We start from the raw sequence: 16366 nt of genomic DNA on the forward strand, positions 1-16366 counted from the left end.
TGATAATCAGCAACATTGAACATCTTCATGTACCTGCTGATCATCTCTATGTCTTTTTTGAAAAAAAAAAAAAAAGTATTCATAACTTATGGCCATTTTTTAAAATCAGGGTTTTTTGTTTTTGTTTTTTTTTCTTCCTATGAAGTGGTCTGAGTTCTTTATCCGTTTTGTATAGTAGCTCCTTATCAGAGAGATGATTTGCAAATCTCTTCTCCCATGCAGTAGGTTGATGCTTCATTTTGCCCATGATTTCCTTTGCTGCACAGAAGCTTTTGACTTTGATGTCGTCCCATCTAGTTTGTTTGCTTTTGTTGCCTTTGGTTTTGGGAACAGGTCAAAACCAAATCATTGCCAAGATTGATGTCCAGGAGCGTTCCGCCTCTGTGTTCTTCTGCAAGTTTTATGGTTTTCCTTTTTTAGTGACTCTGGGTCTTCATTAGGAGTTTAATCCATACACTCATCACTGTGCCTGGGGGATAATGGGTTTTAGCTAGACATCAGTAACTCCAGACATCTTACCTACTCTAGACGCAAGTCGTGCTCCTTTGTCTTTCCCCACATATTCCTGAAATCCTTTCTCCCCTCAGGGGACTTGCTGCTCACCAGCACTGTTATTTTTCATCTCTGTCCTTCCTGCTGTCCTTGGCCTTCCCTGGCTAGCTCTCCTGTTTACACCTTTTTCTTCCTTTCTTAGTCTCATTTATCTTCATTTTCTACTGTTGCTTCAACATTTATGTACTTTTGGTCAGTAAACCAGCCAACCGTACGAGGCCTTCAGTCGGTTGCTTCTTTAGCTTACCTTGGCTTTTCGCTGTTGCTTCTGATTGTAAATTTTGTTGGGGGTGGGATAAGCATCAGATCTGTAGACCCTGGACAAGTGTGGTGTTCACATGCAGGGTGTAATTCTAATGCCATGGGATGGCGTATTAGGGTTCTCCAGAGAAACAGGACCCGTGGAAGATCTGTATCTCCATCTATATATCTGTATATCGGTATCCATTAGAGGGGCTGCGAAATCACAAGGTTTGCAGTCATTTTCTTGGAGACCCAGAAGAGCTGATCATGTGATTTTGGTTCAAAGACTAGGAGGCTCAAGACTCAGGAAGAGCTGATGTTTCCGTTGGAGTCTAAGGCAGAGGCAAAAACCAATGTCCCAGCTTATGGGCCGTCAGGCAGGAGACATTATCGCTGAGCTGGGGGAGAATCTGCCTTTTTGTTCTATTCAGGCTTTCAACTGGCTGGACCAGGGAAGGGGATCTGCTTCACTCAGTTTATCAGTTTAAATATGAAAAACACATCCCAAAACACCCTCACAGAAATACCCAGAATTGTTTGATCAAATATCTGCATATCTTGGGGCCCAGTCAGGCTGACCTATAAAATTAACCATCACAGACAGTTAGCAACAGTCCTGTCTTAGGGAGTTGACTTTACCCAAGCATGACCTTTATGTATAGGTTGAATAAGTAGCCTGAGTACCTGAGAAAAGGTACTTTGATGGAAAATGGAGATTTTTGGTCTTCCTTCCTGAAATCTTACCCTTCTAACCAATGAACGATAGCAATGCTTTCATAAGTAGGATTCATCCCTTTAGATCATAATATCTATTTTTCTAATTAGAATGTAGATTATCCAAGATGAACTGTGGTGAGGCACTATTAGGCAATACTAACTTATAGTGCAGTTCTTGAAGCTAGCTTTTCTGGTAGGTTCAGGTGGGGTTTAACATGGGTGGAAGGGATTGGGGAGAGGGAAAGAGAAGATCACTTAGAGAAGGGGAGGTTCAAATGTAGCACTCTTAGCTAATGGGTATAGTATGATAGATGAGAAAAGGAAGATTTAAGGTTAAAATTTGCTGCCCTCACTGGAAGAGATTATGCTGAGTGAAATAAGTCAAGCAGAGAGAGTCAATTATCATATGGTTTCACTTATTTGTGGAGCATAACAAATAGCATGGAGGACAAGGGGAGATGGAGAGGAGAAGGGAGTTGAGGGAAATTGGAAGGGGAGGTGAACCATGAGAGACTATGGACTCTGAAAAACGATCTGAGAATTTTGAAGGGGTGGGGGGTGGGAGGTTGGGGGCACCAGGTGGTGGGTATTGTAGAGGGCACGGATTGCATGGAGCACTGGGTGTGGTGCAAAAATAATGAATACTGTTATGCTGAAAAAAAATAAAAAATTAAAAAAAAAATAAAAAAAAATATAAAAAAAAAATTTGCTGCCCTCTTTAAACACATAGCTTTAATTTCTTGAGACTGGAAAGTCCCTTATGTTAACATGCAAGATTGTAGGGGCGCCTGGGTGGCTCGGTGGGTTAACATGCAAGATTGTATCACTAAAATTAGTTTAAGTTTAAGGTATGATATAGCATAGCTCAGAGTAGATCTAGTTTTCCTTTTCATGTTTATGCCTCAAGGGTAAAATGGGAAAAAAAAAAAAAGCCTCTCCATATCATGTAATTAAAGGATATTCTTCACTTTACACGTTATTATGATAACCATTGCTTATCATATCTAGTAGTTAAAACATATTTTTTAGATTATTAAAATTTCAGGGATTTTTTTAAAAAAACCCACTAATCAGAGAAGATGCTGTGTCTATGTTTAGTTTAAGTATTCCTTCCTATATTTACCTTAATGGGGTGAACTACGCTGAGATGTAGGTATGTCCAGAGAACTCAATGACTCCACACGTGAAATTATTTCTTATTAATGCAAAATCTATTGTGGACCTAGATACTCTCTCCAAAGTGGGGCCCCTTTCTCAGCAGTGGCTTACAGAACCAGGCTGAGTGGCTCCATATCTAACTATGTGATGCCCATGGTTGCTGTGAAGGGATGAGCAGAGAGAGCTCCCTCTTACTCCTAAATGCCTCTTCCTGGAAGTGACATGTACGGTCTGTGCTCGCAGCCCATGGGACTTCACTAGGCACACAGCCCAGCTGGAAAGCTTGAAACAAGACTCTCCTCTGTGCCCCAAAATAGAGGAAAAATGAGTATGGATGAGCATTAGAAATCTGTGCTACATTGCTTGTAGAACTGATACACCCCATCTAAATTTTCTGTAAATGAATTTATTTTAAGTAAATTCTATTTTCCTTTTCAGCTGCATGTGAAAACCAAAGAGATGTTATTCCAGGAAAATTTTTTACCTGGACTAATATTTTAGGTTTTTTCCTCTGTTAAAAAAAAAAACAACCCACATTGAGGGGTGCCTGGGTGGCTCAGTCCATTAAGTGTCTGACTCTTGGTTTCAGCTCAGGTCCTGGTCTCAGGGTTGTGAGATTGAGTCCTGTGTTGAGCTCTGTGCTGAGCAAAGAGTCTGCTTAGGATTCTCTCTCTCTTTTTCTCTCTCCCACCCCAGCCACTTGCATTCTCACTCTTTCCTGATGTAAAAAATAAAGAAATAAATGACATTAAGATTAAAAAAATCATTAGAGACAAGAACATTTATGCTTCTGAATATGATATGATAGCAGAAAGCTATCACAACTAGAAATGATGAGATTGCAGAAATCCTATGTTTAAAGATCTTGGGGAGCTACAGAAGCATTTGAGATGCAAAGAAATAGATTTTAGAGAGAGAAGTGGCTGAGATTGCTGGCCACTTTCTTGCCTGAGAACATGTGCTGAGTCTGGACAAAGACTGTCATAGGAAAGTAAAGGGGAAAACCAGAACTTTTTTTATACCTGTGATGGATGGCATGGACAAATTAGAATCTACATGACCCTCAAACAGCCATTTTCTTTCATGGGGTATGTGCTGAGTGCTGGAGAGTATAAGGGACTGAGTCACAAAGATGGAGAGACTGCAGACCAAGTCATGCTAGAGGAAGGGGCATGCAGAAAGATGTTGATCTAACTATGCCTATCTGTCTGTCTCTCTATCTGTCGTCTCCCTTTTAAAATATTTGCCAGATATTGAACTTGAATGATGTGAGAAGCTAAAGAGCAAAGCACAGATCTCTGACGGCCAGAACTGGAGGCATGTGGCAGACAGAGACAGAGACCTCCTAGGGTCCCAATCAAAACTGTAGGAAGCCCATGCTCAAGAAATGGGTTGTGTAAGAAAGACAGTATAAAATTCCCTAAAGTCTTTTGGTACTTAGGAGACAGAGTTCCTCTGAAGGTTAGTGTCAGGAACAAACACAAGAAGGCCTGGTCCTCAAGACATTGGAAGTCACAGATGGATTGAGTCTAACTAAATGTGTGAGCCGGTCTCAGATTAGCACCATTTTTAGTTGGGTTGAGATGATCTGCTCCTCACCTTGTCTGCTTAAGAGACAAAACCGCAAACCTTTTCTGAGGGAGAAACAGCAGTACTTTCCATCTCTATAGCTTTTTTATACAGTGATGATTCTATAATAGCAAACCATGAGATATGCAAAGAAAGAACATAAATGATCAAGAGGAAAACTAGGCAATAGAGGCCAATCACCCAGATTTAGAGTTAGCAGACATGAACTTTATTATAAATATTTTTTAAATAGAAGAGAATATAGAAAAAGCAGATGAAAAGATAAAATATTTAAATGGAGAATTGGAATCTTTGAAAAAGAAACAATTGAGAATTCTAGAAATATTAAATACCCTCTCTTAAGAACCCATTAAAAATGTTTTACATAGGACTGGAAAAAGGAAAAGACAGCATTAGTGAGTGCAAAGACAGGTCAACAGGAAATACACAAATGTAAGTACAGGAAAAAATACATGGAAAGGATAAGACAGAGTCCAAGAGATAATGATAGATAGAGACAAATGGTTTAGTATTGTGTTATTTAAGACATACAAGGGCGTGCCTGGGTGGCTCAGTTGGTTAAACGTCTGCCTTCAGCTCAGGTCATGATTCCAGGGTCCTGGGATCAAGTCCCGCCTTGGGCTCCTTGCTCATTGGGGAGCCCCCTTCTCCTTCTCCCTCTCTCTTTGCCTGCTGCTTCCCATGCTTGTGTGTGCATGCTCACTCTCTCTCTCTCTTTGTCAAATAAATAGATAAAATCTTTTAAATAATCATATAAGAAGAGTGGTAAGAATGGGTCTGAAGTGATATTTGAAAAGATGATGACTAAGAATTTTACAAAACTGATGATCTATATGTCCAAAAATCCTCGTGAACCTCAAGCAGCTTAAAAGCAAAACTACTCAAAGGCACATCTTTGCAAACCCAGGAAAAAGTCTCAAAAGGGCAAAAAAAAGACATACTAAAAGAAGAAAGGATAGATTCATGACTAACTTTTTAACAGAAACCGTGGAAGTCAAGAGAACATAATTGTATCTTTAAGGTTCTGAAAGACAAAAAATAAACTACCTAGAATTCTAACAAATGAAAATATCCTTCAGGTTAAATGGAACAGCACAGAGACCCCAGAAATAAACCCATGATTCTATGGTCAATTTATGACAAAAGGAGGGAAGAACCTACAACGGGAAAGGACAATTTCTTCAATAAATGGTGTTGGAAATGCTGGAAAGCCACATGCAAACTAATAAAACTAGACTACTATTTTACACCACATGCAAAAATTAACTCAAAATTGATTAAAGGCTTGAATATGAAACCTTAAACCACAGAACTCCTAGAAGAACACGTGGGCTGTAAGCTCCTTAACGTCAGTCTTGGCGATGATTTCTGAATCTGACACCGAAAGCAAAGGCAACAAAAGCAAACATAAATGAGTAGAACTACATTAAACCCAAAAGCTTCTGTACAACAAAGGCAATCCTAAATTTTTAAAATGAAAAGGCAACCTATGGAATGGGAGAAAATGTTTGCAAATCATATATCTGAAAAGGGAGTAAAATCCTAAATATATAAAGAACTCCTGCAACTAAAGAAAAGAACAATAAAACAAAACAATCTGATTAAAAAATGGGGAGAGGATCTGAGTAGACATTTTTTTTTACAAAGAAGACCTACAGATGGACAACAGCACATTTTTTCATGCCTAACATCACTCATTGTCAGAGAAATGCAAATCAAAGCCACAGTGAGAAATCACCTCCCAACTGTTAGAATGACTATTATCAAAGAGAGGAAATAAATAACCATTGTCGGTAAGGATATGGAGAAAAGGAAACCCTTGTGCCTTGTCTGTGGAAATGTCAGTTGGTGCAGACACTGTAGGAAACAGTATGGAGGTTCCTCAAAAAATTAAAGAGAGAGCTACCATATGTTCCAGCATATGGGTATTTATCTGAAGAAAAATGAAAATGCTAATTAGAAAAAAATATATATGCTCCTCTATGTTCATTGCAACATTATTGACATTACCCAAGATATGGATACAGCCTAAGTGTCCACCAGTAGATGAACGGATAAAGAAGATTTGGGGTGTGTGTGTGTGTGTGTATGTATACACAGTGGAAACCTATATCCTATTCAACCATAAAAATGAATGAAGTCTTGGCATTTGTGAAAACATGGATGGACCTTGAGGGCATTATGTTAAGTGGAAGAAGTCTGACAGAGAATGACAAATACCATATAATCCTACTTGTATGTGGGTTCTAAAAAGACAAAACAACAAACAAAAGCGAGCTCAAAATATGCAGAACAGATTGGTGATTGCCTGAGGGAGATGGGGTGGGGAGTGGGCAAAATGGGTGAAAGGAGTCAAAAGGTACAACTTCTAGTAATAGAATAAGTAAGTCATGGAGGTAGGATATACAGCATCACAACTATTATTATCACGCTGTACTGCATGTTGGAAAGTTGCTAAGAGAATTGATCTTCAAGGTCCTCATGACAAGAAAAAGATACTTGTAATGATGTGTGGTGATGGATGTTAACTAGACTTACAGTGATGATCATTCCGCAGTGTATACAAACTGAATCATTATTTTGTGCACCTGAAACTAATATAATGTTATATATCAATTATATCTCAGTAAAAAATGGTTAAAAAGAGGGCAACTGAGTGGCTTAGTGGGTTAAACCTCTGCCTTCGGCTCAGGTCATGATCTCAGGGTCCTGGAATCGAGCCCCACATCGGGCTCTCTGCTCAGCAGGGAGCCTGCTTCCTCCTCTCTCTCTGCCTGCCTCTCTGCCTACTTGCGATCTCTGTCTATCAAATAAATAAAATAAAATCTTTTAAAAAAATGTTTGAAAAGAAAAACAGGTCCAAAAAAGCTAAGAGATTTTGTTTCTAGCAGACACATACTGTGAGAAAGATGAACAGTTCTTCAGGACAAGCATGGAAGTATAGTAGGAGTGAACACCTAAGAAGGGGTAAATATATAAGAAAATGGACTATTTAAAGCAACCTTATGTCTTAGGAAGCTTACATATAGAAGAAAAATACACGGCAACTATAGCACAGAGCGGGAGGGGTGTGAATGTGGAGTAGAACTGCTGTAAATTTCTTGTCCTGCTTGAGAAGGGGACGGTAATAAGTCAAGGATACATATGCAAATTTTTAGTGTAGTCACTAAACCATCTATCTATATAGATACATAAAATATACGTATACATAACATATACATATATAAAATATATACAAATAGATACAAATAGATATAATTAAAAGCTAACAGGATATAAAGTAGAATATTGAAAAATATTTGATTCAGAAGTAGGCAGAGGAGGAGAAGGGAACAAAGCAGAGACAGAACAAATAGAAAAGAAATAGCAAGATCACAGACTTAGAAGAAAACCAAATTAGTAATGACATTAAATATGAATGGACTAATCATTCCTATTAAAAGACCAAAATTACCAAATTGGCTTTTAAGAGGACGTGGCTATATGCTATTTACAAAAGATGCATTTTAAATAGAAGAATACAGACAAATTCGAAGTCAGCAAATGAATAGAGCTGTGCTGTAAATGCTAACGAAAAGAAAGCTGGTGTGTCTATATTAATGTGAAAGGAACTTTAAAGCAGAAATATTTCCTAGAGACAGAGACATTTCATAATAGTAAATGGGTCAGCGGGAAAACAACAAAAAAGTTGACTTGTGTACACTCAGTAACCTCACTTTAAATTATGTAAAACAAACACAGAATGACAGAACTGAAAACAAATTCAAAATCAAAGTTGGAGATTTTGACACCTGTGAGTAATTGGTAAATCAAAACAATAAAACATGAGTCAAGATCTAAAAGATTTAACAACTCTGTCAACTAACTGGACCTAATTAACACGGCTAACAACAGTTCACCCCAAAACTGCAGAAACATCCTTATCAAGAGAGATGAAATTGTATGTAATAAATTTGGTAATAAATGTAATATATAAATAATATAAATAATATACTATATTATTTATATTATTTATATATGATACTATTTATAATATAAATAATATAAATAAATGTAATAAATTTAACATGTAATAAATTTAGTAAATTTCAAAATGCAAAGGAACCTAATGGTCAAAAAGAAAAAAATCCAGAAGAATAAAAACAAAGGTGGAGAATTGATTACAATACCAGATTTTAAGAGCTTCAGTAATTAACATAGTGTGGTATCAGTATTGGAGTAGACAAATTATAGACCAAATGAACAGAACAGAGTGAGAAATACTCAGACTTAGAGAATTACTTGATTCCTAACAGAGACACCACTGCAGTTCTGTGGGGGAAAGGAGAGTGGGTTTATTTGGTAACAAAAATGATGCCAAGATAATTGTATATTGACACGGTGAAAAAAAAATGAACCTTGACCTCTATTTCATACCATATATAAAAAATAACATATATCATTGTTGTAAGTGTGCAGAGAAGATGTAGGAGGATATCTTAATAATCTTGGAGTAGGCAAAAAATTTTTTACACAGAACATAAAAATGCTAAGCATAAAAAACCCCAAATACTAATAGAAGATATTGATACTACAATGAAGGATATATCCTCCCCCCCAACCTGTTTAAAAAATGGGCAAAACACTTGAACATCCACTTCACAAGAGGCTATGCCAATGGCCATAAAGCATATGAAAAGATACGTATCAGGGAAATACAAAATACAATGGCAGTTAGAGCTTTCTCTAGACCCACAAGAATGGGTCAAAATTTAAAAAAGTAACAGTACCAAGTGTTGACAGAAATGTGGAACGTCTGAAATTCTTATGTGTTTAGTGGGTATGTACACTGCTGCCACCAGTATGGAAAGTTGCCACTACTTTCTAAACTAATGTGTCCAGGAAATTCAACCCCAAACATATACTCAAAAGAAATGAGGATATGTATATACATATATCTCGCAACCCAAAGGCACATACAGGAATGTTCATACCCCAAACCTCGAAACAATCCACATGCTCAGGAACAGGAGAAAGAATAAATATCTTATGGAATTTTCATCTGATGAAATTTGACACAGAAACAAAAGGACGGATATTATGTTGAGCAAAAGAAGTAGGTAAAAAAGAGCGGTGCTGCATGATTCCATTTACCTATTTTTTATTATTTATTCATTTTTAAAGATTTTATTTATTTGCCAGAGCGAGAGCACAAGCAGGGGTAGGAGCAGGGAGAGGGAAAGGGAGAAGCAGGCTCTCTGCTGAGCAGGGAGCCTGATGTGGGGCTCGATCCCAAGACCCTGGGATCATGACCTGAGTTAAAGGCTTAACCAACTGAGCCACCCAGGTACCCCATGTGATTCTATTTATATGAAACTCATAAACAGGCAAATATAATTGTAGGTGATAGAAATTAGGAAAGTGGGTATCTGTCATTGAAGGGTTGACTGGAAATGGCCATGAGAGAACTTTCCAGAATACTTGAAATATTCAAATCGTTAAGTAATGCTTGCATGGCGGTATACCTAAATAGAATTTAACTAAAGATCATGCTGTGTATGTCTTTAGTGTGTGTAGCAACTTGGAGAAAGACAAAGATATTTAAAGGAACCCGCTCTTCAATACTTTAAAGCAGGAGTCCACTAACATTATCTGTCAAGGGCCGGATGGCAGATGTTTTAGGCTTTCAGGTCATTTTCTCTGTTATAACTGTGTGAATCTGCTGCTCTGCCAAAGCAGATAGAGACAACAGATAAATAAATGACCATGGCTGTGTTCTGTTAAACTCAGTTTACAAAAATCAGTTTACCAACTCCTGCTTTAAAACAATAACAAGTTTACCCCCCCCCCGTTACAATAAGTCACAAAATACAAATCCTTCTTCTGTAATAGGTAATTATCATAGTAAACTCTCTTATAACCTAAATATAATGATTGTTTTTTTTTTAAGATTTAAAAAAAATTGGGGGCACCTGGGTAGTTCAGTTGATTAAGCATCTGCTTTCCACTCTGGTTATGTTCCCAGGGTGTGGGATCGAGCCCCAGGTCAGGTCTCTGCTCAATGGGGAGCCTGCTTCCCTCACTCCTTCTGCCTGCCTCTCTGCTTACGTGTGCTTTCTCTATTTGTCAAACGAATAAAATCTTAAAGATTAAAATCTTAAGATTTTAAATCCTTTTTAAGTCTTAAGATTTAAATCTTAAAGATTAAAAAAATATTGTTTTTAAGTAGTCTCTACACCCAACTTGGGGCTGGAAATCACAACCCAGAGATCAGGGGTTACACAGTCCACTGCCTGAGCCAGCCAGGCACCGCAGTGTGATGGTTTTTGAAGTACTGAGAGTAAGGCGTGTGTTTGTTTTGGTAAAGATGAAAAGAGATGCCAAGTAATCATTCCAAAGTAACTGTAAAATATCTCTCCCACCTCTCTCTCTTTCCTGTACATTGTCCTGTCTTTCCTACTGAATCAGGAATGAATTTTCCCTCAGTGTTAGCTTAACAAATCCTTCTGGGACCCTCATTATACAGTACCTACTGTGTCGGGAGCTCAGATAGAGTAAATATCAAACTGTATATGGTTCCTGGCCCTCAAGGAACTGTCTGGTGAGAGTCAAAAACAAGCAAATCCACAGAGAAATAAGTACTAGTGGGTGGGGGTGGGGTAAAGTGGGTGGGGTAAAGAAAAAGAAATTGGCAAGTTAGAAAGAATGGAAAGGGCATAACTTATTTTTATTTTTATTTATTTTTTAAAGATTTTGTTTATTTGACAGAGACAGTGAGAGAGGGAAGACAAGCAGGGGGAGAGGGAGAGAGAGAAGCAGCTCCCCGCTGAGCAGGGAGCCCGACGTGGGGCTCGATCCTGGGACTCCGGGATCATGACCTGAGCCAAAGGCAGACACTTAGCGATTGAGCCACCCAGGTACCCTGTAAGCCCATAATTTAAAGATGTAGTTGACCAAGCGGACTTCTCCAAGATGGGGTCATCCAATGGTAGGCCTAAAGAATGAACAGAATTCATCTCCATGAATGGTGAGGAACATGGGGGATGGAGGGAGAGCACATCCTGTAGAGACAACAGATGGGGCCAGGGCTAGAGAAAGGAGAGCTTAGGGTATGAAGCTAGTAGAACTAGTATGCAATGAGCAAGAAGGCAAGTGGCAGAGAGAAAAATGAAGTGGTGGGTAGGGCCCAGACCAGGCAAGGTACTAGGTTATATGAAGGAGTTCAGATTTTATTCCAAATTCAGTGAGAAGTCATGGACTAGTTTTAAGTAAATGAATGACATGGCCTGATTAACATTTTTGATTTTTTCTTTAAGTAATCTCTACACCCGTTGTGGGGCTCTAATTTACTTCCCTGAGATCAAGAGTCACATGCTCCACCAACTGAGCCAGCCAGGTGCCCCAACCTGATTAACGTTTTAAAAATATCCCTCTAGGGGGCGCCTGGGTGGCTCAGTGGGTTAAGCCTCTGCCTTCCGTTCAGGTCATGATCTCAGGATTCCAGGATCGAGACCCACATTGGGCTCTCTGCTCAGTGGGAGCCTGCTTCCCCCCACCCCCCACCCCTGCCTGCCTCTCTGCCTACTTGTGATCTCTCTCTGTCAAATAAATAAAATCTTAAAAAAAAAAATCCCTCTAGCTGCTCTGTGGAGAATTCATGGGGAGACACTAAGATGGCAGGGACGTAGTGTTGTGGTGACCCAGTCTAGAGATGATGGTGGTGGTTTGGGTAGGAGGAGAGAAGGAGAGAAGTGAATGGTTTGTGATATATTTTGGGGATAAAATTGATAGAATGTCCTAATGGACTCTTGGGGGAGATGAGGGAAAAAAATAATTGGGATTAGGGAAGTACAAAATAATAATTTAGGGAGTGATCAGCTGAGTTTATTAGAGATACATAATTAGATTGCTAAGCAGTGTTTAGGTTGGAGACATCGACTTTTCATCTATACCAATTAGTTCTGTCATGTGTTTTCTTCAGTTTGGGTGAGAACAGATAGATGGTTGGGTTCATCTTCGGTGGGGTTTGGTGTGTTTGATGGGGGAGTGCGGTGGGGGAAGAGAAGCATGGCCATGGCTATAGTGTCTGCAAAGGAGTTACCATAATGAGGGTGACTCTAAGTATCCAGGTACATGAAGAAGTAAAGGCAGGTGGGGCTGATGGGCAAAGAGAAAGCCAAGGGGTTGTGGATTGGAAGTCTTCATGAGATGAAAGATGATGGAAGGGCAGGGGGATGGATTGAATAAGTTGGAAGAAAAATAGCTTTATTAGAGAGTGGGATGTCTGATTTCTGATTTTATAAGTTGCTGAGGGAGGCAGTTCAGTGAACCAGTAGCTCAGCATCTTGGGTGGGTCATCCGATATACGTTGATGTTGTCTAATATGACGACAGAAGTTAAGGTGGACTGGAACTCCGCTGCTGAAATCTCAGGTGAATGAAGAGAAGTGACCGCAGATGAAAGTGACAAGGAGGGAAGTGTGATTCAGTTGAATGCAGGAGTCTCAAAAGAGAGGGGATATTTACAGGAGGAAGCAGGTTCAACGTCTGCAAGTCGGCAAACGTTGATCCAGCCACCAAACTTGAGGTGAGAATAAGCAGTTTCCGCTTAAGAGGCTGGGGTGGGTGAAGGGATGCTGTTCTGACAGCCCTTGGGTTTCACTGAGGCAGAGACGGGGAGAGGGTGTGGAGAGCAGAGGTGAAGGGCACTGGAAAGTTGGTTGAGCACAGAGCAGAATTTCCAAGGGCACAGTGAAGTCCAGAGTTGGGTCACATGGAGTGTGGGTGTCGATAAAGGGTTTCTGGAGGGGCTTTACAGCTGGTGATGAATCACTGGGAGATTCTTAGCTCTTGGAAGGAGGTGGGCACTTAGCCCAACACTGAAGTGCTTTTTGTTTTGTCATTGTTTTTTTTTTTTAACAACAAATTTGGTAACCATTTGGGTCATTCTCCTCTTAAAGTTCTCTTTTCATTTCAAAGTTGATAATAAAAATGCACAACGAATGAATGAGTGCAGAATTTTTGCTTGGGATGATGAAAGTGTTCGAGAAATGGATGATGGTGGTAGTTGCACAACACTGTGACTGTACTTCATGCTACCGAATTATACCCTGAAAAAATAGTTAACATTGGTGAATTGTGTATTTTGTATGTTTTACTACACACATCAAAAAACCCCATGCAACATTTAGTAAAGGTTGTAAATGTGCAGCCTGTTGGCTAAATCTGCTCTCAGACACGTTGTCCTTGGCCTCAGATTGTTCTGGCTATCGTGTGTGGACAAAAAAATGAGATTAGTTTCTAACATTTAGAATCTGGAGATTTTGTATAAACCCTTCTAAAACTGGGCTGCCCCATAACTGGAGACACACATTCCTACTTGGATATAACCTGTTGGAGCCAAAGAAGGCCTGCCTCCCCCCCGCCCCGCTTCCTAGCCCGTACCTCCACCACCTATACCGTGCTCTTGTCAGCACTGAGGTCTAAGCTCTCCTGTCGTTCAGCCCGGTGTCTGCCCCATTGCTTCTCTTTTGACAATTCACAGAATGGCCAAATCGTTTTAAAGCTCAGCCTCTACAAAGATGAGCAAATGAAAAGTAGACTGAGCAGGGCTTTGTGTTTCAAGAAAAGTAGGAGAAAACATTGCTTGGTGGAAATGAAGCTGCTGTTTAATGTGTAAACAAAGTACGTCCCAAGAATACAATCTGGCCAACGCTGGTTATTTTTATTACCTGTCCAACTCCTGAGGGTGCCTGTGTTTGCCTCCCTGATTTATGAAAACTGTGTTATTACTTTAAGTTTTAAATAATTTTTGTAAAGCAGACAACCTAACACAATCTGAAGGTCATAGAAAATCTCCCAATTTTCAGGACTTTAACCAATAAAAGTATTACAGCTTTGAGACTTTTGAGAACATCTGTGAGGTATTCATTAATTCGTGGATTAAACTACTGTTCTCAATATTTGCTCATAGGAAAACGGTGTTACATTTTCAGGTGTGTGTGTGAGAGAGAGAAAGGTGTAACGTAGATCTCTCTTACTCATTGGCACATAAATGCATTGTTTGTGCCAAATCAGTCAGTGGAGATGAGAACATTAAATCATTGTGTGTCAACATTGCTGTGAACAAAAAAAGTTCTAGTACACAAAGTGGGCACGTACCATCACCAGAAAAAGTGCACTGGCTTCTTTTTGACAGTAAAAATATAGTAAACACCAGTATTCTGGCACTATGATTGATCTAGTCTAAAATACCCTTACACTTCTAAATTTACATACAAGTCAGGTTGACTTTTTTTTTTTTTTTTTTTTTTTTAGTTCTCTTCCTTTTGGATGAACTTAACTTTTGGACCTCTTTGCTTGGTAATCACCGTACACTGAATTACCCTATCACTGGATGAGAGTTGAAAATGACACTTAATGAGCATGAAAATGTCCAATTTCTACTTAGGGAGGGTTATGCTAGGACCTGTCAGCCACAGGCTGACATCTCTTAGTGTACTGGGACATTAAGGAATATACCCAAGGCCCAGGCTAAGCCATGTAAAAGCATGAAGGGTGTATCTGTTACCTAGAGCGGCTGTAACAAAATACTACCAACAGATTGAACCACAGAAATCTGTTCTCCGTCATGCTTCTGGATGCTGGAAATCTGTAATCCAGATGGCAGCAAGGCCATGCTGTGTCTGAAGGCTCTGGGGTAGCATCTGTTCTATGCCTTTCTCTTCCCTTCTGGTGTCACCAGCAAACCTTGGCCTACCTTGGCTTATAAACCCCACTCCCATCTCAGCCTCCATTGCCACGTCGTGGTCTCCCAGTGGGTCTTTATGTCTCTTCTCTTTTTATAAAGACAACAGGCATATTGGCATAGGGCCCACCCAAATGACCTCTTGATGGTATTACGTCTGCAAACACCCTGTTTCCAAACGAGGTCACACGGACAGGAACCAGGGCTTAGGACTTCAGTGTATCTTTTTGGAGGACACAATCCAACCCATAACAGAGGGACAGAACAGTGGACAGACCACGATCATGAATTAACTCTTTTGTTAGACTCTGGCCCAGCCGTATCCCATAACAGCTGTGGCTGCCTTTCTTTATTCCCCTGAGCCAGCTCTGGCTTCTTTCTATTCCGGCAAACTAATCAATGTATGTCACCTGTCATCCATTGACACAGGTTCCTCCCTAATGCATGCTCTCCCCTTGCCTCAAACCCTGGAAACAGAATGCCCTGCGTGGGAGCTGGAACACCATTCCCATGGACATCTGCCAGCCGTCATTTCCCTGGTCTTTAATTCCTCCCCTGTGCTGCGTACATTTTCTATTGTCTTCACTTACACACCGTGCAGCTCCCTTGTCCGATCTTCGTTCTCGTTCACCCAACTGTTGAAACCCAGCCTTGAGTACGTCCAGCTCTTCAGTCTCTGGGCCACCGAGCACAGCTTACCTCACTGCCTTGCTCTCAGTTCTCTCTAGAGACACTTCATGCCACCCACAAGCTCCTCACAACTGGGGCATCCCCGATTTCGCCTTACTCACATCTTTCTCTTCAACTCTTTTTTTAAAGATTTTATTTATTTATTTGATAGAGATCACAAGTAGGCAGAGAGGCAGACAGAGAGGAAGGGAAGCAGGATCCCTGTGGAGCAGAGAGCCCGACTCGGGGCTCGATCCCAGGACCCTGGGATCAAGACCTGAGCTGAAGGCAGACACTTTAACCCACTGAGCCACCCAGGCTCCCCTTCTCTTCAACTCTTAATTCATGGAGAAAATGCACAGGTACTTTTCTAATTTCATGCCACCAAATTTCAAATTAGCCTGGATAGGGACCGGCTACATTTCTCTTTCCCATTTGCGACAAAGGAAGCTAAGTCCATGCAGGTCAGAAGCCTCCTCACCCCACCTTTTCCACCCCCATCTCTGGATTCAGTCTCTTTCTGGCCTCTAAAGATTCCTATGCCTTTCTAGCATTTCTGCTGCACCTCTGATCTCCATCTCTTTCATTTGCTCTTTCCCAGCGACATTGGAAGAGTCTCTTCCATTTTCTATTAACAAACGATCTTTCTTTCACCTGGAAGTCCTCCCTTAACCTGATATTCACTTTTGTTTTTTTGTTTGTTTGTTTGTTT

General features: G+C 40.1%; 1 protein-coding gene across 1 annotated transcript in view; it reads right to left on the reverse strand.

Moving 5' to 3' along the window:
* The window catches only part of LOC125102614 (translation initiation factor IF-2-like), a 34784-nt gene that overhangs the window by 5463 nt on the left and 12955 nt on the right, over positions 1 to 16366 (reverse strand). Inside the window, exon 2 of the mRNA XM_047733957.1 lies at positions 800 to 869. Coding sequence (XP_047589913.1) covers positions 800 to 869 — 70 coding nt within the window. The remainder of the gene's footprint in view (positions 1 to 799; positions 870 to 16366) is intronic.

Source organism: Lutra lutra, chromosome 6 (genome assembly GCF_902655055.1).
Source record: "Lutra lutra chromosome 6, mLutLut1.2, whole genome shotgun sequence".
Classification (NCBI taxonomy): Eukaryota; Metazoa; Chordata; class Mammalia; order Carnivora; family Mustelidae; genus Lutra; species Lutra lutra.